This window comes from Protopterus annectens, chromosome 10.part0, assembly GCF_019279795.1.
Source record: "Protopterus annectens isolate FY-2018-M chromosome 10.part0, PAN1.0, whole genome shotgun sequence".
Taxonomy (NCBI): Eukaryota; Metazoa; Chordata; order Ceratodontiformes; family Protopteridae; genus Protopterus; species Protopterus annectens.
In genome coordinates this window covers 403,921,820-403,947,493 of record NC_056744.1, presented here as the reverse complement: position 1 = coordinate 403,947,493, position 25,674 = coordinate 403,921,820, and the positions used below count along the sequence as shown (strand labels likewise).

The 25,674-nt window shown below is 37.2% G+C and overlaps 1 protein-coding gene across 1 annotated transcript in view; it reads right to left on the bottom strand.

Annotated features, from left to right (window-relative positions):
* The window catches only part of HMCN1 (hemicentin 1), a 5,606,893-nt gene that overhangs the window by 89,175 nt on the left and 5,492,044 nt on the right, over positions 1–25,674 (bottom strand). Inside the window, exon 103 of the mRNA XM_044085314.1 lies at positions 17,814–17,945. Within this exon, the coding sequence (XP_043941249.1) occupies positions 17,814–17,945 (132 nt within the window). The remainder of the gene's footprint in view (positions 1–17,813; positions 17,946–25,674) is intronic.

The window sequence follows — 25,674 nt, the reverse complement described above, 5'->3', positions numbered from 1 at the left end:
CTTGCGTAGTTCTACAATCCAACTGTTTCCAAAAATCCATAGATGAAGCCAAGGTTCTGGTGGAATGACCCTGACTCTTCCTGGAATAATTTTGTTATGGTGAATGTAATAAAAGGTAATAGTCTAAGACGACCATTTTGAAATAGTCTGTTTTGACAGAGGTTGCCCTTTTTTCTTACTTTCACAAGAAATGAATAACTGATCAGAAGTTCTGAAGGATTTTGTTCTGACAAGACAGAACCCGAGTTGTCTGTGGACATCCAAGGTAAGTAGTATAAATTCTCCCTCATTTTAGGCTCTGGAAAGAAGACAGAGAGATGGAGAGCATGGCTTAAGGTAAACTCAGACATTACTTTAGTTATAAATGAAGGATTAGCTCCTAAGGAAAGCCTATCTTTGTGGAAAATGACATAAGGCTGACTCACCATGACAGCTTGCAACTCAGATACTCTTATTGCAGAGGTCAGAGCAATTAGTAAAACTGTCTTTCATGTCAAGAACTTCAAGTCAGCTTTATGAACTGGCTCAAATGGAGAAAGACTTTATACATAAAATTAAGATCCCAAGTAGAAGCCACCTATTTTCTGGGAGGCTTCATACTTTCAAAAACATTTTCACAAGAGACTGCACTGAAAGAGGGGAAACTAAAGGTAGACATGCTGAAATGGATAACAAATGAATACTGAGGAGTAAGACAGGCCATGGGATAGTAACTCACTAAATAATGTAGAACCAGGGAAACACTACCCTGAATGCAGGCTGTTTCTTTTCTTGGCGTCAACTAGAAAACCTTTTCCAAATACTGAAATATGAATGTCTTGATGCAGACTTTCCTGCCTCCAATAATACCTGTTGCACATCATGAGGAAAAAAAAGGTCCCTAAAAGGTTTTACAATTCTGTCATCCAGGCAGTCATCTGTAATTAACAAAAAATAAAAATGAAGCAAACCAGCCAAAACACTTTGCCAAATGTTACACCAACTGTGTAAAACCAATACGTATTGAATAAAATATAATGTAAGTTGGTGTCAGCTCTTACAAACCTTTTGGTTCTATTTAAAAAACACTTGTGAAAAATCTTCCACAATAAGAGAAACTTTCAATTTGAAATAAAGTTACCTTTCTTTATGAGCTCACACAGTCTTTTCACAGTCTTTTCAGACGAAAAAGATAACCATGAAGTTCCACAATAAACCCGTTGCCAAAAACGTGCAACAACCTAGCCGAAATATAGAACAAACTTTCTATTCGGAATGAGTTTACCTTCCGTTGTAAACTCACGTTGTCTTTTCCGACGGCTAAATAATATAGCTCCTCTGTTGTTCCGTTGCACAAAACCGTGCTTCAAAAAGCTCTAAAAGCTGATGTTGAAGGCAAACCAGGAAAAGTCATCTGTAATTGTTTAGGGTTAGGATATATCAAGATGGGAGAACCACCATTGCTTTGGCAGATGGGAGTCACCACAATAATCTTTGGTGCATTCTTCTGAATGCTTAGAATGACCCTGGATATAGTGGAAAGGGTGGAAAAGCATACACAAACATTCCTATCCAAAGAAAAGAAAAGAAAATACATATGCCTTCCAGGCTTTCCTGCCTGGAGTCCTTAGGATTTTGCCAACTGATTGTTGTAACCAGAGACAACTACAGCTGTTTGAGGTGTTTCTCACTATTTGATCAATTCGTGGAAGACCCCCTTGATTCAGTTTCGCTTCATGATGGGCTGTCCTGGTCTTATTCAGCTTGTCTACCACAAAATTTTGCTCTGATGGTACATAAGATGTCTGTACAGTGAGATTATATTGGAAATCTATATCCTGGGCTACAATAGTTAGACTTCTCAGAGGATAATATATGGTTGTTCCTTGCTTATGCACCATATCAATATGATGTTGTCTTGCACTTTTATTCTCCATGGACACTGCTCACCAAGCAAAGTCTGAAACATCTGTTGTGACTGACTGTGCTGGAGCAGGAAGACAGAATTGTAGGGCCTGGAGATTGAGAAATGTGGCGTCTTCAACACAAAATTTCCCTTTTTACAAACCTCAAAACTGCAATCTAAAATGTTAGGGGTGTTGATGCTGAGATCATAAATATTTCAGGTACCACTGGATTTTTTTATTGTGAAGTCTTGCAAGAGGTACTATCAGAATCTTAGATGCCACAAGACGCAGAATCTTGTGGAATTTCCTTATTGTGTTGGTACCCTGGGTGGAAAAAGTCTGGAATATATCTAATCACAAATCTATCTTTTCCTGTGGAAGAAAAGCTCTTTGAATGAAGGTGTCCAGGAGAAACACCAGGAAAACAATCTTCTGAGAAGGAGGCATACAAGACTTCAACAAGTTCTCTTGGAATCCCAGCTCATGAAGAAGATCCCTTAGATATTCCTGACACTTTGAAAAAGGCGCTGTAAAGATAAGCAAGTTACCTTGCAGTCTGCATTAGGAGCTAGACATGATGTGAATACCATCTGAGCAGTAGATAGACCAAAAGGCAACACAGAGAATTTTTATTTGATCCAGACACAGAAAATCTTAAGAAATGTCTGAAATATGGATCTATAGGAATGTGACAATATGCAGCTTTTAAATATAAGACCACTAGAAAGTTCAAATGGGTAATGAGGGTAACACATTGTGAGTTGAAATCATTTTGAACTTGGTGAAATAAACTGTGTTTAACCCAGCAGACTCTCTCATCTGCTCATTTAGCCAAATTTCTATTTTGGTTAACTTGGGTGCTATCTGTCACAAACAAGTTCAGAAAGGAAATATCCAGAGCATGTCAAAGTCTTCTTTCTTTGGCATCAGAAACATACATGAATAAAACCCTTCCCCTGACTTAGGAAGAGAGAGCTTCCACTGCCATCTTTAACCTTGATGGATTATTCTCAGAACCCATCTGTCTGAAACTATCTGTTGCCAAAGGCAGAAATGGAGGTTCAGACTTTCTTAAAGGATTAAGGCACAGCTTGGGTGAGATATGTCCTTTACATAGTTATTCAGACTTACTAACCTGTCCTTTGCTCTAGGAGGGGGTCCCTGCTTTCTTCTGGGAACCTCCCTACCACTGCCCTTAAAAACTTTGCTTACCTGTTGGCTGTGTTTATTTTGATTTTAAATAAAGTTGTAGAGGGAGCACTGAATCCCTTAACTTGGAGAAGAAGGGCTGAAAAACCTGAGAGATCCCTCAAATCAGCTTTTCTCCCTCATCACACTTTTTAATGACATCAGCAGCAGAAGTACAAAAACTAGTTCTGTATCCAAAGGAGAATTCAAAATTCATTTTGGCCCACTCTGGAAATTTTTGAGAATGCAGCTAGGCAAACCTCTTCCTAACTGCTCCAGTGAAAGCAGCCCTAGATGTGGCATTGGCAGAATCATATACACATTTAAAACAGTGGGTAGTCACCTAAGACTCAGAAGATGATATGTTATACTAAGCAGATTTCTCCTCAGAGGAAGAAACTACTAACAAATAAAATTCTTCATATTCTCACAAGAGGCAAGCATAAACTGAAAATTTCTAAAAATAAATATTGCACACAAATATACTGTCTTCCCAAATGTATCAAAAGTCTTTACATCCTTATCAGAAGGAGACAGATTAGTGTCAACCAAATGTTTAGCAGCAAGATTCACTAAAGCAAAAGCTGCTGGGTCTGATATAGGATGAGTGTATTAGAACTTAAAAGACTGAGACACTTATATACTCTATCTGCTTTTGAGAGGGAGTAAAAGGCTGTCTGGCAGAGATAGTGCAGGCTGTTACAAAAACATCCTCCAAAGCAGGCAGAAATGGAGAAATAAGAGTAGTTTCTGGAAATTCCAGTTGCAGCATATACTTTCGGAGGGGCTGAGGAACATGACCGTTTTCCCAATGAAACAACTGATTCATTCTGGAAACGGTTTCAGAGAAACAGAATCCTTCAAAAAGCATTGATCGAAGTGATACTCTCCTCAGAATCTGAATCAGAAATTTGTGAAGCCAGCAAAGGCAACTCTTGAGTCTATTCAAAAAAATGAAGACTCACGTTTTCTTTTATCAGAAACAGCCATACAAGAAGGGTTAACAGCCTGCACTAAAACCTGAGAAAAGCCCAATAAATTACTCCTGTCCAAAGTAACTGAGATAGGAGAAGACGTGTTTAATTTTTTATTTCTTTTTTTATAGGAATTTTTGAAGAACAGTACTAACTAATTATACAATTATATATATTTTATAGTTGGTTTTTAACGTTCTTGTACACAGACCTGAAGAAGTCTAGAAGGACGAAAGCGATCTTTGTTAACAATAGGTTATGAAAATAGAATATGATTTTTACAATTGATTTTTTACTCGCAAAGTGTATATGTACATATTTATATATATTTTTTGATTGCCAAATAGACTTAAGGTTGATATATTTCCAGCCATGTAGTATATTGTCTTGGATAAAATCACAGACTTAATAAGCTACTTAATGTTGTTGTTGTGTCTTTCGGCTTTTCCCGGTTAGGGGTCGCCACAGCAGAACTCCGGTCCACTAATGATTGGCAGTTGATTTTTACGTGCCGACTTGCCAGCCCTGACGCACAACCTTCAACGAAGGTACGCCCATTCACGCATGTCTCCACGCAGAAGACGGTCTAGCTGAGAGTCGAACCGGACAGCGTCTTACTGTGAGGCAACAACGCTACCGCAGCACCACTTAATAATCTGGTTAAATAAGAGGTACCACATCATTATAAATTTTATTTAAAGTACATAAGGTTATATTATTATGACAGCTACTAAGTAGGGCAGGACCAGCTCAAATGTCACATTGATGGGGGAAGGGATGTGAATTTAACATGTGTACCAATAACACTTTGCTTTACAGCACAATAAACCACTCCCTTGCCTGATAAAAAGTATATATATATTTTTAGAAAGCTTGTGAGGAAACTATTACTTTATTTTTGTTTTACTTGGATCATTTGTCTGTGTACTTAATAAAGGATTTCTGACTGGAAACAGACTGCCTGCCTTGCTTGGATTACTTTCGAATACTTAGTAATTCTGTACAATTATATATTCTTTATTATTATTATTATTATTATTTTTTTTACTTAAGACGAGTTTAAGTTCTCTACTTCTAGTACTTTTGTCTGATCTGATTAACATACAGTGAATAACTAGAGATATATGGATTGAAACTCTTCCACACAGAGAAGTTTCTTACACTGTTTTGTTTTTGGCCCCACTACACTTGTTTCAGTGGGTTGTTCTGAGACTTCGGGGATACCATGGAGATTACAGGTTTTTTGTTGGTACTCTGGTCTCTGAGACTAATGTTTTTGTTCCATCAAAGGATCCCTGAATAGGTGTGGAATTCTAGCATTTTAAAACATGTATAATGACAGACTAAAAGATTTACTAACTGTACCTATCTGGAATGATACAGAAGCAGATCAGATACAAACGGATACAGAAAATGGACAGGGAAGAATGGGCCCAAAAAATATGAATTCGGAGACTTTTTCTAACCTAGAAAAGCAACTGAAATGCATGCAGGGTCTCTACTGGGAACATATTTATTTACAACAAAGCATAGATAAGAAGAGACTGCCCAGGGGACTTAGACTGAACAAAAGACGAATGTGGAAAAGTACGGATGATTCACTTTCTAAGGAATGGGAAGATATTTTAGAGGATGCCAGCTACAAACATATTCGTCTGCTAGTAAGAAACAACCTTAGTGTGGAGGAAGCTACAAAGGCTGACATCACATCTTTAAAAACAACATTGGAAAATGAGAACTACAATGACCTAGATGCTAAGTGGCCTAATGGTTAAGGTGTTTGCCTTACAAACACAAGGTACAGGGTTTGAGTCTCACAAGGGATAATTGGCTAGGCTTAAAATGTCTCGCAAGGGCAGTTAGCCTAGTACTAATCTATTAACCTATGAACCTTAATTTGAGCTGCTTAAAGAAAGATTGAAAGGATATGAGCAGTCCATTAAAGAAAGAAAGATTAATAAAATGAAACGAGATCAACTGGACAAAGATGATCCTGGGAGACTTACTAGAAGGTGCAATAATAATAACAACAACAACAGGAGAACTAACAACAGACAAGGTTTTAGTTATAACAGGGGATATAAGGGAAATTATAACCGTGCCGGCAGACCTCAATGGGATTTTCCTAGAGGAGATCCTCACACAAAACTAGACAGGGGGCAAAATAAAGGATCACCAGGGGGCTGCCCCCCCAACATCTCATTCCCCACCATCCCAATCCCCTCTGGCTATCAACACTCCACAGAAGCCTTTGACATCACAGAAGGATCAGGACAGGAAAGTAACCTACAGAGGCAACCAGAAGCGACAAAGAGTTCCCCAGGACGAATTACAGGACTACCAGGACAACCGGGACCACAGATAATCCAGCTACCAGGAGCAGCAGCATCTTCAAATAGACCTTTTGTTCAGGAAGACCAATATCGACAGCACAGACATCAACCACCACACCAATACCAAATTCAGCACCAATAACAGAAGAAGAATGACGACCACCACCAGAGCCCCAGAGCTTATCCCTCTTACCAGGTTCCCCCCCTACCACAGCCATAGCGAGGAACACTACTACAACCCACTGTGTGATTCCAGAAAGCAGAGGAGGAATTCCAGAGGTCTCATACTCTATCCACGAACCCCCAGGGAGACAGGAGAGCCAAACAGTGGACAGGGGTGAGGGAAATACAATACCTGGGCAATTTCGACTGGAACCCCAACTACAACCCAGGCCCCAGGCTTAGACAGAGGAACCAGCCACAATAACAGGTACAATAACAACAATAACATGTGCCACAATAACAGGTGCTCCACTTAACTGGAATCACTCTGTTAAAGCACTGACTGAAGATGAAGAAAGTGTGTTGTCCAAAGGACTTACTTTTGTACCAAGCTGCAGAAGTGAGGTTGCTCAGGTACTGACAGACCTTAAAATGTTTGTGAGGAAGCTCAACTTAAGGGTACAGTTTCATGGCAAAAGTAATGACATTGAAAATAAGCCTATTGATGAAACTATAAAAAGCTCTGGCAGCTATTGTCCACCACTACATCAAACATTAGCTGCTTTTGAAGTGAAATGTGAGATGGATATCAGGAAACTCCTTAAAAAACCTACTAAGAAAAAACTTTATAACTTAACACAGGGAGAAAGAAAAGCATTGATTGAGCTAGGCAATGATAAATCCAGGCATGTAATGAAGGCAGACAAGGGAGGAGGTATACGCGTGACTGATACCACTAGCTACAACCAAAAGATAGAGAACATGCTGGAGGATAACAGATTTAGTGAGTTATTTACCATGGATGACATAAAAAGAGCATATGATTTATGGAACACTAATCTCACCACATTATGGGAAGAAAAACTTATCACTGAAATTCTTTATAATTATTTATGGAGCCCATGCCCACGTTTACCTTACTTTTTTGGAATACCAAAGCCACACAACCACAGAGAAGACCCACCTTGTAGACTGGTGGTAGCAAGTGGAGGTTCCCTTACTGAAGCCACAGACATTTACCTTGATTACTTGCTGAAACCTTTAGCAGAAAAGAATAAGTCATACATAAGAGATTCAATGGATTTTTTGATGAAAATAAAAAAACATTACAGTGAAAGCTGACTATTTTATTAACTATTGATGTGGAATCATTGCACACTGTGGTCCCTCACAATTACAGCATAACAGCAGCTATGGAGGAGTCTTTTAAGAAACATAATCAAGGTACACAGGCACAACTGCAAAAGTTAAGCAAGCTCATTAATCTTGTACTGGACTTCAACTTCTTTACTTTCAATGGCAAACACTACAAACAAAAAACTGGTATAGCAATGGGGGCTGCCATGGCTCCCAGCATAGCTAACATAGCCCTGGGCAAGTGGGAGGAGGACTTTGTTTTAAACAACACAGACTACATGCAGCATATCACATGCTATTTACATTTTATCGATGACATCTTTATTGTGTGGGAAGGTGACACCTTGCAGCTTGGAGATTTTTATCAGTTACCTCAATCAAACAACCCCTTCCTGAAGATTACCTCTTCCCATAGCTATACGTCAACCACTTTCTTAGATATGCAGATTTCTAAGGACACCAACAATAACAGAATCACCACTGATCTATTCAGAAAACCAATGAGGGTTAACTTATTACTCCACAGTAAAAGTCTACATCCTACAAAAAACAAGTATAATATAGTGCAGTCCTAAGGCTATAGATTAGCTAGAATTACCACAGAGATGGAACCATTTTTGATAAACCTGAACAATTTAGAGAATGGTTTCCTCATGAGAGGCTATGAAAGTCAGATGTTAAAAAACATCCTGGAACCCATTATAGAACTTCAAAGGACTGAAGCACCTTCACTCAACCTCCCCAGTAGGAGAATGTTAAAAAATTCCACAGAGAATAACAAATGCAAAAATAGCTGCATCTTGACATACACTTTGGATTATCACAGTATCAAAAATGTTACTGAAGAAAACTGGGACATTGTCACAGGAAAACCTTTTCTGATTAACATCTTAGGTGAAGCCCCATCCTTTGCTTATAGGAAGGCCAGGAACATTAGAAGTTTTGCTGAATTTAAACCTAGACCATATGAGAGAAACACTAAAAGATGTGAAACTAATTGTACATTTTGTATATTTATACAGCAAGGTGATAGTTTTTATTGCCCTTATTTAAAGAAAATCATTAAGACCAGTGCAGGGGGTGACTGTAACACTACAAAAGTCATTTACAGGACACAGTGCAATGAATGTGATGCATTCTATGTGGGCAAGACTGTAAATAAACTCAAGCGTAGGATTTCATATCATCTGTCAGAAATCAGCTCTGGATGTAAAAATAATGCACTCCGCTCTGGATGTAAAAATAATGCACTAGCCAAACGCCTTTCTCTTCATAAAAGACGCACAGTTTTAAGTTCCAGATCCTGGATCACATAGACATGGGTGCTCTTGAAGGAGACATCACGAATATTCTGGAGAAACATGAACTCATGTGGCAATTAAAGCTGAACGCTTTTAGGAAGCCTGGCCTAAACTACTACTGTTCAATTAAAAGTGCACTGGAACTTAGAAAATGGCCACATTGTTTACATGACTAATTTTATTTTATTGTATTCTATCAGTTGGTTTTACATACCATTTTAAATCAGTTGTAATTTAAGTGTATATTTTGTTTCCATCATCATACATTTTTTCTTATCATTTTTTTCTTTTTCTGGTTCTCATTTTTCTACTTTATTCAAAATGGTGTGTAATAACAGTACTAATTATACAATTATATATATTTTTATAGATAGTTTTAGGGTTCTTGTACACAGACCTGAAGAAGTCTAGAAGGTCAAAAGCGATCTTTGTTAACAATAGGTTATGAAAATAGAATATGATTTTTACAACTGATTTTTTACATGCAAAGTGTATATGTATATATTTATACATATTTTTTGATTGCCAAATGAACTAAGGTTGATATATTTCCAGCCATGTAGTATACTGTCTTGGATAAAATCACAGACTTAATAATCTACTTATTAATCTGGTTAAATAATAGGTACCACATCATTATAAATTTTATTTAAAGTACATAAGGGTTATATTATTATGAGAGCTACTGAGTAGGGCAGGACCAGCTCGAATGTCACATTGATGGGGAAAGGGATGTGAATTTAACATATTTACCAATAACACTTTGTTTTACAGCACAATAAATCACTCTCTTGCCTGATAAAAAGTATATATATATTTTTAGAAAGCTTGTGAGGAAACTATTACTTTATTTTTGTTTTACTTGGATCATTTGTCTGTGTACTTAATAAAGGTTTTTTGACTGGAAACAGACTGCCTGCCTTGCTTGGATTATTTATTTATTTTTAATTATTTATTTAAATTTGTTGACCGGGAGTGTCCAACTGGACGTAGGTCCATTTTCAGCGGAGGCCCGGGGAGAAAAGCTCCACAGTAAAATAAACAGACAGTAGTTACATTGAATTACGTAGCGATTAACAATTTAACATAGCAATTACTTACAACATATTTACAGATGAAGAACATAGTACATCAGTAGACAACTAGAATCTTTATCTGTGAAGTACATAACAGACATTAACAAATGTTACAATGAGAAGTTCCTGCTGTATAATAAGTACTAGGCTTATGAGCATCTGAGCTTGCTATAATCAAGGTAGTTAGTGGAGTGGAAAGAAAGGTAGTGGTTGGATGGGGTGGATGATATTAGAGTGGGAGTTGCAAGGGCATAGCCAGCATGTTTTTACATTACATTACTTTTGAATACTTAGTAATTCTGTACAATTATATATTTTTTATTATTATTATTTTTTTTTTTTTACTTAAGATGAGTTTAAGTTCTCCACTTCTACTACTTTTGTCTAATCTGATTAATATACAGTGATTAACTAGAGATATATGGACTGAAAATCTTCCACACAGAGAAGATTCTTACATTGACACTGACCGTTTCTCAGCAAAAATCTTCCTCGGGATGGGCATTGCTTTCAGCTTTGTGGTATTCCCTGCCCTTTCTCCCTTGCCCACCAAGGCCATCCAACAGCTGCAGAGGACGTCTAACCTCTCGTGTATGGTGGCTATAGGGACTACACAGTTGGGAGCCAAAGAAAAAGATGAGTGGTGTGAGGAACTAGTTATGGCCACAGCAGTCACGCACCTGTGGCTGATATACTTCAACAGCCAGCTTTTGTAGCAAAGGCTGTTTAACAATTTTCTTCTTTTTGTAGCTGGAAGAAGGAAGAACCAAGGAACCAGTAAACTGATCCAAGGTGAAGCCAAAAAGGTGCTCAATTCAACGGGAAGTTTAGCAGCAATAGTCGTTAAAAGAGGTAGGTTGCACAAAAGTAACTTTTCCCCATTAAAACACAAGAAACATTTTGTACACTTACCCCAGCCCCCAAAAGTAAAACAACATAACATTTTCCACAGAAAAAATAGTTTAAAGTTAGTTTTAGCAACATTTTACCACAAAAGTAAAAAACAAAGTAACACTCCTGTTTAAAAGTGAACAAAACTCATGTAACAGTCATTAAAAACATTTTCCCTAGCTTAGTTAAGTATTTTCAGAAAAAAAGTACATTTTTTTCACTGGAAGTACAGTGGAAGTTCCCCCAGGAGGGAACTTATCTGAGCAAAATAACAGCATTAGCCGAGTGCCGATCCTTGAAGGCGTGCACAGCAGCACTTACTTCAGCAGAAGATCACAGTGACTAATGGTTTGGGTGGTTGAAAGGTGCCTTCAAAGCTTAGAAGCTGGCTGGATGTTGTATCCTGTGCAGGACAAAACCCATGTAGCTTAGGTACTGCAGCAGTGATCCATATAAAGAACATCACTTCAGTTTATGTTGCCAACTTTTAAATACAGTTAAGTCAGAAAAATGCAGGATTTGGAACTAAAGATTAAAAACTGAAAGGTTACTGTAGATTCTTCATGTGGCATATTAGTATAGATTATACTGACTGATTCAGTTGTGCTCAGAGTCCCTGGAGTAAGAACCACTGTAAAGATCAATGTCCTATATTTCAGTAATGTTCCCCACCCCCACCTTTTAAGTAACTTGTATACTCAAGTTTATTTTGTGTATGAGAATTTTGAATCAGACAAGGCTTTTTTATGAGCCAACAACACGGTTAGCATCTTCAGAATAACTAAGAGTGCAGTTAATGAGCACTGTTGCTGAAACCATGCAGGCCCTGATGAACGACTGCCATATCCTACACTGTTACTGAAGCAGGTTAGTTTAACCTTTTAATAAGCATGTGTATTCTACACTGACAGGCAGTGAAGTCTGCAGCTGAAGTTGCTACACCTTAAGCAAAATGGACAACTTGACTACAGAGCTGTAATAACGCCTATTCAGTGTTCAAGCTAGAGGGAAACCTGTGTTTAATAAAAAGTTCAGCATTTTCCCAGGGGAAAGACAACAAACAAATGATATGACCAAGAGGTGGCAGCCATCCTGTCCGTTCAGTACAGTACTTATTTGTTATTTGAGCTCCCCAAATCAAAGTGTGGACAGCTCATAGGTAACTACTATGCTAGCTGCCCTTGCAGGCCATTTTAAGCCTAGCCAATTTCCCTTCAAAGGTGAGAATCAAATCTTGTACCTTGTTGTTTATGAGGTACACTGTAACCCTTATGCCACCCCCCAACCCATGAACACCATACAATGTTCAGCAATTGATTAGACCACACAAAGAACCATTTCCGCAATGATAATAATCATATAATAGACAGTAAAGAATGAATCATACAAACAATAGCAATAACGTTGAATACTGAAGCTTAGCACTGTGTCTCCATATCTGTTAAAATGTTACAGCATCCATATAATTTGACATTGCGGCATTATTCTGAATGACTGCTGGCTGTTTGGCAACAGTCAAGGTGCACTGGATTTGTTTGGAGCCATGGCACATGCCAAGTGTGTTTTAACTTAATTCTGTTTCTAAAAAGGACTGGTGCCTCTGTTTACCTTCTCGATCTCAATCTTAAAAAAATAACTGGTACAGGGGGCTAAGGGGACCATAGCCCTTCTTACAAATAAAATGAATCATCTGTCCATCCATCTATCTAACCTGTGATGCATCTTTTGTTCCTCTGTATATCTTGGTAATCTAACCTTTGATATATCTTCTTTACCAATCTGTCTAACCGTCTTTCTGTCTATCCATCTGTGTCTCTCTCAGAAATCTAATCTATCTAACCTTTGATGCATCTTCTGTATCAGTCTACTTATCTAAACATTCATCTGTCTATCTACCTATCTGTTCATCCATCTGTCATTTAATCTACCAATCTTTAAATTAACACTAGATCAACCAGGTGTAATAAATATGCCAGTGTGGTTAGTGAGCAACAGATAACTCTCCATGCTTACATAACTATGTGACTTGCTATTCCGGTACCTGCACTTACACAAGGTGTAATGTTATCCATAATCAACCAGTTAACAAATTCCACAATGATAATAATGCAATCAGTAAATATATGCTCAATGGTACACAGTTTAAATATTTATAAATATAACTGTGAAATATCAAGGAAAAGTTTAGTTTATATACAAGTTACACATGGTCAGATACCTTCCAGAGCTGTCTTTATTTGTTTTCAGCTGTTGGAATGCACATGCTTAAGGAATATCTTTATACAGCTGATAAATTGTAATATGTTTTTCACCAATCTCTCGCTCTCTTGCTCTTTCTCTATACACACACATATATACAGAGAGAAACGTAACTTACTACCAAGGAAATGTAGTTTTCCAGCCTTTATATATATATATATATATATATATATATATATATATATATATATATTCATAACACAGAATTACAAGGAATTGTCAAGTAACAGAAGAGATGCAACTGTACTCCTAGTTTAAGTTAAAAAAAGATCATGAGTTGCCAATACATTATCAAGTGTCCCCAAAGTGATTCCATGACTTAGGAGCTGTATGATATGCTCACATTTTGATTGGAAACTTGTGGCTGGTATGCACAAGTATCAAAGACTGAATGGATAGGAATATCTGGAGAGTAAAGGATGGAGGGAACTGTCTTTCAATATACTGTTACGAGACAATGGTTTAGTTCCAGATAGTGAGAAATGTGGTTAGTTTTATTCAAATGATTGGACATAAAATTGGCTATTGTGCTGTGACTGTGTTCCAGGTTAGTGAGTGATGCAGACTGAGGAAAAGGGAGAATATCAGATGCTTCCAGAAAACTGGACACTAGATAAAGTCAAGCCACAGTGATTCACCTACAGTCAGTCAAGAAAGGTTTTCCTCAGTTTAAAGAATGAAATTTTTGATATTTTGATTACATTTCAATTCTTATTCTTAAACCCTAATAATTTGACACAGCTAATGACATTAAGGGCACTTAATTTTAATTGTATTTTTGCCTTATTAGCCTGCTGTCTTGTCAACAGCTCTTGGGACACACCTCTGGATACCTTGGTAATCTTTCTACAAATTCTTGTGATATTTCACAGATCTTTGAAACATCAGGCTTCACTGCTTGCACTGTATGAGATATGTAAACTATATGACTCTGTTCCTTCTATAGAGCTTACCAACAGCTGCAACAGCACTGAATTACCTCAGAAGCACATTGCCTTATTTCAGTCATGTTCCTTACATGCTTAGTTATCAGACCACACACATATAGACACACACACACACACACACACACACACACACACACACACACACACACACACACACACACACACACACACACACACACACACACACACACACACACACACACACACACACACACAGTGAATGGCAGCATCTCAAATGCTGCAGGCTACTCTATGATTAATGCAATTCCATTGGACTTAGCTATAAATTTCCTTGTTTTATCACACTGAGCTACCATTGCAAGTTTGTCTATGCTAAATGCTCGACTCTATCATTTTTTTTCTTTTAATATTTTTCTGTTTTAATAACACATTCTGACTGCTTTAGTGAATGTTTGGCTGGTATATTGACGGTATTTAAATGGCACATTATATGAACTTTCCCTAGATAGCAGGCTTTAATTTTTGTGCCTACCCACCACTTTAATCTACTGTTTTACTGCCCCTATGAATACTTCTAGTAATTATGACACCTTAGCTCTTTGCTTTTTGTAACCTGGCCTTACTTACCTGGTGGGCTTGGTTTGCAAGGCTCCTAAATGTTGCTTGTTTAGATTGTTGCTAGTCCCTCTTCACCTTCTACCACACTTACTATTGAGGTGCTAATAGCTTCTGCATCGGGAGGGTGTTTCTGCAAGCACTGCCCAACCTGCTCCTACTCACCCACCCATCCACTCACATTTATAGCTACCTTTGATGATGTAATTTCCTTCCTCATGAATGCACTACTTCAGACTTGCAGCTTTTACTTCTGGCCACTGCATGACTAACTACATCACCTACTCTGCATTTCTATGCATTTATTAGTATCTCTTTGATAGCTCCATCTCTTCTTACTATCTGCTGCTTATTACATGTTTCTTACATGTTACTAACTAAACATGCATATGAAGGAACTTCAAGACTACTTACACTAACCTTTGTATAATCCATAACAAATATGCATATCACAGTAATTACTGACACCTGGCTTATGCTTGTTGATGGAAATCTTCCTTCCATATTGTCTAATTGTATCAGTGCCTGAGACCAGGACCACATACTGGTGGTACAATATGTCTTGTCAGGAAGTTTACCTTCAGCTAGCATCCTTTCTCAATACCTCAACCAAGGCCTTAGCTGAGTAAGTAGTCGTCGAATGCATTTTACGTAATGCACTCAAACTACAAGGATAGGGTATTATACCAACCTACTTGCAACTCACAAGTATCAATGAGGGAAGAACTTTTTTCATTCATACTCAGTACTGGGTAAAATCACCCAGAGGAAATCCTTTTCATTGGAGACTTCAGTATTAAATAAGAATCCAAGGAGGGCTTTCATCCCACTTCCACCTTGTCAGCTCAAGGTTTATTCCATCTGGTTAATGGACCTACTTAACCTAATCATCTATCAGGTAATTGTAACCTGTTAGACTTGTTTTGGACTAACCAGCCCACAAGATTCTCTACCCTTCATTTTAATCATCCCTATTTCAGTAATGACTGTCTATTGGGGTACATGTTTTCTGCCAAGAGTGTCTGATAAGACCATGACTTACCAGACCTCTCTGCAAGACCACATAGTTTTACGCTGAAGTGAACTAGCTAACTTTGACTGGTGTCCTGCACTGAAACAATACGACTAAAGCACTGCCCTACAGTACCTCTCAAACATTTGTCTGCCTTTTAAGAAATATACTTCCATGTAAAAAAGGGAAAACAGACGAGTTAAAGGCAGCCTTACATCTTACTTACCTTAACAGCTAAAGAAAGTACGCACTGATCAGATCACAGCTGACTCTCTGCACACAATTAGTTTTACTATTAATGTTTGGGTAACAGGACAATTGCTTCCTACCTAATAAAGCATTAGGAAATGACACCTGAAATATCAGGTTTCCAGAAAGAGATTAGCAACCTTTCAGGCCAGACACTCCACAGTTCTCTTATGGTAAACAGCCAGTTAATCTAAATTGATTTCAAGGGCACTACAGAGTACATCTTGCTTAATTTCTCTACCCATATCTTTCAATTGTCCCTGATTTCCAGGGATGTCCCTGATTTAGACTCCAAAATTTAGCTCTGTCCTTCTTAATCCCTCCTAAAACTGGTGACTTTTGGAGGAAAGGTGGTGAATTATACTCAATAAATAATGGCAGTAAGTAAGACTTATAGATTTCTTTTATTTCACAAAATGCATAGCAATTATCATTCTTTTATTCTGCCAATGTCTCAAGTTAATAGTATTAATATTTTACAAATGTCCCTGATTGTCCCTGATATTTTCTGGGTCTGTCCCTGATCCTGTTGAAATATGTCACTGATTATTTGAGAGCCATGTCTCTACCTTTCCACTACTGACCCTCCACAGCCAGAATTTAATATTTCAGCTGAGTTGACTTGATTCTATCTTCAGTTTTCTAACTGATTTTCAGTTTAAAACAATTTCCTTAGAAATAACCACCTTATTAATGTGTGATAATCCTAACACTAGCCCTGCCCCTAACCATAACCCTCTCTCTTACTTTAGAAAAAACATTTCTGTAACACTACCATTACACAAGATAGGGTCAGACACCCAAACACACACACACACACACACACACACACACACACACACACACACACACACACACACACACAAGCACAACACTAAAGCCATCCCCTTACCTCAAACTTATGCTTAACTGTAACCTGCAAACACTTGCGACAAATACCCTCTCATAACACCAACCCAGTTATCTATGCTATAAAATGAAATGTTATCAAAATGAACTGTTGAAATTAGGAAATGCAACTATATATATATATATATATATATATATATATATATATATATATATACACACACACACACACATACAGTTAAAATGTTGAGGGGAAAACAAATTGACACCAAGTACATTGATCTTTGAACATTAACAGTATCCTTAATTTGTAATTCAATTACTGACTCTCTACCCATTGAAAAAGAAAAGGAAATGCTCTCCCTTTATTTTATTTTGAATTTGTTAACTGAGGTGGAGCAATCCAATTAATACATTAAAAAAAACAGTAACAATAGCACCAGTCACACTTTGAATAGTGATGGTTTTAGGGAAAGTTTTTCTTAAGGAATGTGAAGGGTTGGGGATAAGAGCAGAGGCAGGAATGTGGTTAGGGTTAAATTAAACATTACAATCCATCAATTAGAAAACAGCATTACCAGTAAATACCCTCCAAAAATAATGGTTTATCTTAAAACAAACTAAAATGTGCAATTAAACATCTCTCTTAACATGTATTAAAATAATCATCAATATATCATCGCACACATACCACAAAATTACCAAAAATGTTGAAAAAAATATTAAAACTTATCTCACAAAGATCAAGAGAAAACAACCCAAGACACAGACCAGTCATAAAAACCTAATTGAAACTGCATAAATGCCAGTGTGTGTGTGTGTGTGTGTGTGTGTGTGTGTGTGTGTGTCTACATTATTACTATGAGCGCTTTGTTTTTTGTTAATTTTAAATGCAGAGTTTTAATGTACTACTATGTCCTGTTGACAACGCTTTTAACAGATAATATATACATTTTAAAAACGTATTACTTACCTATGCAGGGTTTCCCAACACCCTGGGAACGGTAACCTCTTCTTGGGCACACACAACGATAGCTACCATGAGTATTTTCACAGATCTGGTTATATCGACATTGATGGGTTCCATCCTTGCATTCATTGACATCTTTTAGCATAAAACAGAAGTATTAGTTCAGTTCCTTTTAAATAAGAAAGTAAAACAGTATTTTGCTCAGTTAAGCATGTAATGGCAAGACTGTTGTGGAAAAACCAATGTTACATTAGTGACTGTGAAAGGATAAGCCAAGTGCACTTCAGTCACTCAAAAGCATCTTCTTAGACAATAAGCCACACAGATGCCCATAGCAATTAATGCCCAAACTAGTCAGAAAACCAAAAGAGTGCACATATATCTGTGTAAGTGTTGTATACTTAGGCTATTTATAAGGTGCCCATACAAGTATTTACCACAACTGAAATCAATACATGGTCATGTGACAGCAAATCAAAAGTGAAGTTGCTAGGATTCTTTTTTCTCATAAATTAGCTTTAAAAGTTTATAACATTGATAGATATATAGACACAGGTATAAGTATAGATGGAGAATCCCCTGCACCCTCCGTACCCCTAGCTATTGTGTATACTAAAACGAATTGTACAAACATAAAAAAGAAACAGCAGTTTATATGCAACAGCAACTGTTTTCCCTCATCTGCAATTACACAATTTCAAAGTCAACATACAAACAAACAATGAATACTGCTGTTCAGTGACCAGTACTTTCCATCACCAGCAGCACTCACCTAGAGGACATTCAACAGGATGGTCATCATGAGTGGTCATTGGCTCAATGGGCCTGCACTCAGGTGTCTTACTGTCATATATCTACTTCACAGTAACTGATATAACATTTGTTTTCTACAATAAACACGCGTGTGTGCACACACACACACACACACACACATATATATATATATATATATATATATATATATATATATATATATACACACACACACATATATAAGTACAGTTCATTCTGTTGAATAGTCAGTTTGTTGAGACAGAGTGCATTCCTGTAGAAGTAAATCAAAAGCACTTTTTGTTGAGTGCTGCTGATAGGAGGAAGATAAGAGCGCTTATGGTTACAGTAAGTGGTGGATTACATTTTAATGCCAAAACTTTCAGATATACTAAACGTTTTGAAATTAGGGGTAGGAGAGCGTGTGCGAGTGTTTGCAGGTTACAGTTAGAATAAGGGCTATGGAAGAGGATAGATTTTTTTGTTGCATGTGTGTGTGTGTGTGTGTGTGTGTGTGTGTGTGTGTGTGTGTGTGTGTGTGTGTATGTCTGTGTGTGCTAGTGTATTTAAACTGGCCCCGTGTGCCTTGTTTAGTGATATTGCTATAGACAGGGGTTTTTAAGGTAAAATTTAGGCTTGGGGTTGGGGCAGAAGCAGGGTTAAGATTGTGGTTAGCACACATTAGTGAAGTAGTGACGGTGGGTGATCAGTCCCCCCCCCCCCGATGCACACACACAATATTATGGGGATAGATGTGTAATGGTCATGCTGACATAATACCCTACCTAAATGGTGATTCAAATAAAAAGCCCCTCACACATCCCTGACCTATGCTTGAAATTAACTACGAGGTATTTCTCCCCTTGCCAGCACCAAACCCATTCTGTAAAAGAATTTCCCTGCTCCTTCTGGCAACTTTCTCACTGATATTTGTCAAGATGGACAGACTCATCATGTTACTCATGACAGAACCATTTCACATCCATAATGAAAATTTATCACCGGAACATAACTAAGTAACTCACGTGATCTGTCTTTTCTTTCATGGCCTGTTCTTCTTCACTGCCCCAAAATGGCAGCAGGTTAATTCTTCCTCTTACCTGCCAGTTAGTATTGTCCAGTTTGAAATCAAAGTATATTTAATTCATTTCACAGATTCCATGTCTAGTAGCTCTCATAGTAAAATGTTGCAGGTACATATTACTGTTTTCAGTAGTTTTACATGTATGAAAAAAGGGAGACAATTATTTATATGTAATAGTGGGGGTGGGGATTTCATAATGGGGATATGGTTGGAATAATGGTTAATGTCTTTACCTCACATATACAAGGTACAGGGTTTGATTCTGATCTCTGGTTATTGGCTAGGCTTGTAATAGTCTTCAGAAACAATAATCTAGTATTGACCTATGAACCTTTCTTTCAAATATCTTCCAGTCTGTTTCATGACTGCCTTCTCATTTACACATCTGCAAACAAAAAAGGCACCCCATCTGTCAGCTACCTGCCTATTTTTGCAACACTTCTCTCCCTCATACCTTCCATGATGCATGCACTGAGAACCTATTAGTCTTATTTATGTAGATATTGGCAGCCTAACTGATTTAGAGCCAAATAATTTTGATTTTGAGAAGGGCAGGTCCTGTCTTCTGAACCTAGCATGCTTCTTTGAAAAGGTTACATGGACTTAAGTCATTCTATGAAGACTGCTTATCTTGAACTGGCTAATGGTTTTGACACTGTCCCCATGCCGGTATTATTGAAAAATTAGAGAAGCTTAATGTAAACCTGTACATTGTCCACTGGACTGCAAATTGGCTATCTAGCAGATCCCAAGTTGTGAAAGTTGCTGGTTCACTCTGCGAATGTAAATTTGTAGCTAGTGGAATGCCACAGGTATCAGTTCTGGGCCCCCTCCTATTTGTGATTTATTTTGCAGACATCAAAGCCACTATTCTAGAATTGTGGTTGACCAGGTTTGCTGAAGACTGTAATCTGGACACTATTATCTACTCATCCACTGATACAAAACAGCTCAAACAAGAGATGGAATATTCACATACATGGTGTATCAAAAACGTCTCAAACTAAATAAAAACAAATGCAGCATAGTAGCGTTTTGCAGAAAGGTTGTCCTTACCTCATATATTATAAATGATACTCCTGTTCTGACAAATAAGGTCATAACAGAACTAGGTGCTTATGTGGATATAACTCTCATTCAATCCCCATGTTTCCACCACAGTCAGGAAGTCCTTCTATTTGGCTCAGATGATTTCCAAGGGAATATCTTCAAGACCCAAATAAGTCATCTTTTACCACTGTACTCTTCCATTATTAGACCCATTATTGAATACAATGTCCCCTTTGGCATGTACAAACCCAAGCATATTGCTCAAATGGAAAGGTCCCAAAGATTTCTGACTAGGAAAATGAACTTCTGCAATAGATTAGCATGAATCTCCTTATTCTCAGTAGCTAAAGACCCATTCCTAATTGACCTCCTACTTCTTCTTAAAACCAGTGGCTCAACAAACACCAGCACTAAGGAGTTGAATTTACTTCAAAAGATAAACAAGACTCATTCAAGAGAGATCCTAACTTAACATATTCCTAGCCTATGGAGCAAGTTAACACTACAAGTAAAAAAGTACTACTTTGGCTACCTTTAAGGCTAGTCTTGATAACTGGATTGGTGGATGAATACTTACACCAGGGTTATCATGTATTGCTCTGCACAATTTGGAAGGTGAGCACTATTATCTGCTTAAAGGTGTATATGGTTAGGCATTTTACAATCCCCATGATCACTTGCCCAGTACATTCCTATGTACTTAATATTCTATTTTTCATGTTTTCTGTACACTAATTTTGTTTTCATATTTTGGATTGCTTTGCCTTGTTCACATCTGCCTCCACAAAGGGAGAGAACATTTGTGACACAACTGCAATTGAATGACATTCCATCCAAAATTAGTTTACTGCCTTAGGCCCTTTAAGTGCCAGGACAGGCTCTGGCTCCCATGTGACTGAAAAGGTTGAAGGAGGTATCAGAAAATGAATGAACAAATAATCTGTGGCATACATTTGTTAAAGATACAAAAGGTTTGCACTTAACATAATAATATATTTGAAAGACGTAGGCCCTTGGTCTGTAACCTCTAGGATGGATGCTACAAGCATTAGGACTGCTCAGCAGATAAAATACCATACTGCTAAGAAACCTTTCCATCTCTACCCTTCCCTTCATGCACCACACATACTTGTCTCTCCAGATCTTCTGTTAAGACTGTTGAGTAGTGAAGAAGAAGAAAAAAAGAAGAGAAGGAGAAGATACTCCAGACCAGATGCACTGAAGGTGACAGAGAGAGGCTTTGTTACAGACACTAGGCCTTCTTCTTACATATCCATCATTAAGGTGAGTGTATACTGCTTTCATCTGTTAAGGAGAGGTTTATTCGCTGTAAGCAGCATGATAGAGCCCCTAGCTAATTTTACTGGGTACTCACAGAACATACCATAGATATAGTGGTGGCCCCACAAGGAAACCTGGACCTGAAGATGACTTCTTGTAGTGTCTTGCAAAGGTGCTAAATGAAGACCATGGAACAGCTGCAGACATGAATGACTGGTTCTAAGCATCACCCTGACTTAATGAAACAGTAAAAGGTCTCAGAGAAAGACAGCTTGCAATTCAGAAATCAGCCTAGTAGAATAACGGACATTAGATGGAGGATCTTCCACAATTGGTACTTTAACTTTGCAGAGAAGACAGGTCTGGACTGAGGAGGTGTTATCTTTTCAGTATGAAGTAACTATTCTGGGGGATCTGGGTTTTAAATGGCGGGAGGGCTGATTTGAACAAAGCCATTTGAGTTGGATTCACAGACTTTAAGGGAGAAAACATAACAGTGTATTACAGAATGAGAAAGCAAAATAACTGCAGCCACATCACTTTTAATGAAAGAACTGCTATGACAAAAATCAAAAATTTTGGAAAGGAAGTCCAGAATAGAAGTGATATTGGCTGAAAAGAAATCTAGAACTTTATGGATGCCTACATGGAAAAAATGTAATTTGGCCCTATAAGTTGTCTGGGTAGAAGTTATTTTGGAAAAAAGAAATGATTTTCATTATTCTACTTGAAAAGGTCAAACTGCTAGCTATTAATGGAATAGGAGAAGCCATACAGTCAGCTTTAGAGGATGATGGTCTGGAAGAGGTTTTTGGTAACTTTTACTGCTTTTCTTTACTGCATGTAATGTATTAATATTTAATATGTCTAATTGTTTATCTTATTTCATCATCTGTTTTAAATGTTTTTATGATGCTGTTGGAGTTCAGCCTCCTCTGAAAAACTGAAAAGTTTTTTTTGTCCAGTCAGACTACCCAGGTAAACAAATATAAATAAGTAAGTAAATATGTAATAAATTAATTGGATAGCAACATCAAAAAAGTATGCAGACGTAAAGGCTTTTCCAGAAAGTAGTAACGTAACTAAAGTGGCTGCATACATCACTTCCTTATATACAGGCCCCCTTAAAGATGCAGTGTAATAAATACATAAACAAGTGAACAATAGTAAAAGTAAGTGAACCAAAACAAAGTCTGTCTATAAGCGTGTCTTAACATTAAATGATGGTCCACTGTTGCTTTGTGTAGGAGTTAATATAAATAAAAAAATTAACTTTAAAAGCATGTAATTCTTTCAATAGAGTGTTATAAAAGCATGCTGTGCCATGTCCTTAAAATAATGTACGTGTGTACCATAAGAATAAGTAATAATAGAAATTTGAAACATTACATTATTTAAAACATTTACAATTTCTCAGAGTAGTTTATTTTTTTATTATTTTATTTATTTAGTTTTACTTAACATTTGTTAACCATGAAATTCCGACTTGGAACATAGCCAATTTTCAGCAGAGGCCTGGGGAGAAAAGCTCCAGATGCATGTCTTTGAAATTTGTTAACAAATGTCTAGCAAATGCAATAGTGGATGATTTTAACAGTTTAGAATTTTAATTCTTAATACTGAATGAATTGGCGGTGGTGGTGCTGTGGTAGCATTGTCTCCTCACAGTAAGACGCTGTCCAGTTCGATTCTCAGCTAGAGCGTCTTCTGCGTGGAGACATGCGTGAATGGGCGTACCTTCATTGAAGGTTGTGCTTCAGGTCTGGTAACTTGGCACGTAAAAATCAACTACCAATCATTAGTGGACCGGAGTTCCGCTGTGGCGAACCCTAACCGGGAAAAGCCGAAAGACACAAACAATACTGAATGAATTGATGTCATGTCATTCAGGACAGGTAGATCAGTTATGTTTAATCGTAATTGTCATTTTAATTCTCTAAATTCTATAAGGTTACTCCAGTCTCCACCTCTGGAGTCCCTGGGTATTTTTTCCAGTATTCCAAATGTATATATAATGACCTGTGCAAACCACCTCAACTACTCAGAGAAATTTTAAATGTTTTAAATAATGTCATGTTTCAATTTTGTATTATTCATAATTTTTATGTTGCACACGTTGTACATTATTTTAAGGGCATGGCACAGCATGCTTTTCTAATACTCTATTGAAAGAGATATATGTTTTTAAAGTTTATTTTTTTATTTACATTAACTCCTACACAAAGTAACAACAGTGGACCATCATGTGATGTTAAGACATGCTTAGGGACAGACTTTGTTTTTTTTACTTACTTTTACTATTGTTCACTTGTTTATATATTTATTACACTGTACTTTTAAAGGGGCTTGAACATAAGGAAATGAGGTATGCAGCCCTCTTATATTCTGATGAAGTTCCTGTTAGGAACAAAAGTGCTTAATCCTGAAAATCCTGAATAAAGCATCTGGCTTTCACTACTCATTTTTTTATATTTTTATTTTATATATATATATATTTTTTTTACACTTGGATTCATCTGTAGTCATTCTGGGCTCCCTTAGAGGTTGACGGTGTTTTGGATTTGGATATTGGTTCTTTACTCCATCCGCTGTTCTTTCTCATCTGTCCTACTGTTCTGACACAGTGATGTATCATAACTGGAGAGTTTATAAAAGCATTTAAAAGCTTCTTTGAATTAAATTAAGGTAATACAAAGACTATTTATAACCTTCTGCGTTTAGGAACAAAGGCATGACTAAATGTGGATCCTGCCAACAATGTAAGCACTTGAACACTGCTTATCAATTTATAATAAATGGTAAAAGCTATAAAGTGCAGGGTAAATATAATTGTGACACTAGGGGAATTGTTTATGCAGCTATCTGCCAAAATTGTACCGCTTTTTATATAGGGAAGACAGAAAGGAAACTTAAACAGCGTATATATCAGCACCAATACGCTATAGCCAAAGGAGATAAGACAAATGCCTTGGCTAAACACATATATCTGTTTCCCAACCATACCTTTTAATTTACTGTATTAAAACAAGTAACACAGGATGAGAGGGGTGGGCCATGGCAGATAAAATTGGAAATTGAGGAACTTTTATGGCAAATTAAGAGTGTTGCCCATATCCCCCCAGGGCTAAATGAAAGCATTTCTATTAAATGCTTTCTTAAACTTTTAGCACTTAAGCGTTAGCTTTTTGTTAGAAGAGATAAATGTAGATTTTATAAAAGTGTACTTGAGTAGCTCAAAATAAATTATATATAACTTATTTTTTAGTTCATTTTGATGTACTATGCTAATGCATTAATCATATGATAGTCTGGGCTATGAAGTTGGTTGTTATGATTGTTAATAATAAGTGAACCATTGATTGATTAATTATTAATTAATTAATTTGGATGTGTTTTACTATAAAACTGTGTGAATGTATTGTATTCGTTATCTCATGAAGGAAGAGCATCGACTATTCCGAAAGCGCTTATCCTATTAAACGCCGTTTGTACTGTTCGTACTGTTCCTTGGCTTGTTTTTCGCTTTTTGGTTTTAAAAGTTTTTTAGTCATTTATTTGTTTAAGTCGTTGTGATGGCGAACCAAGCAGGAGCAGTGTCGCAGCAGGCTTTATTTTCACAAGAAGAGCCTTTATTTCAATCCTCTGAAAACTGTAATGGTACATCCGGGGAGGCGAATG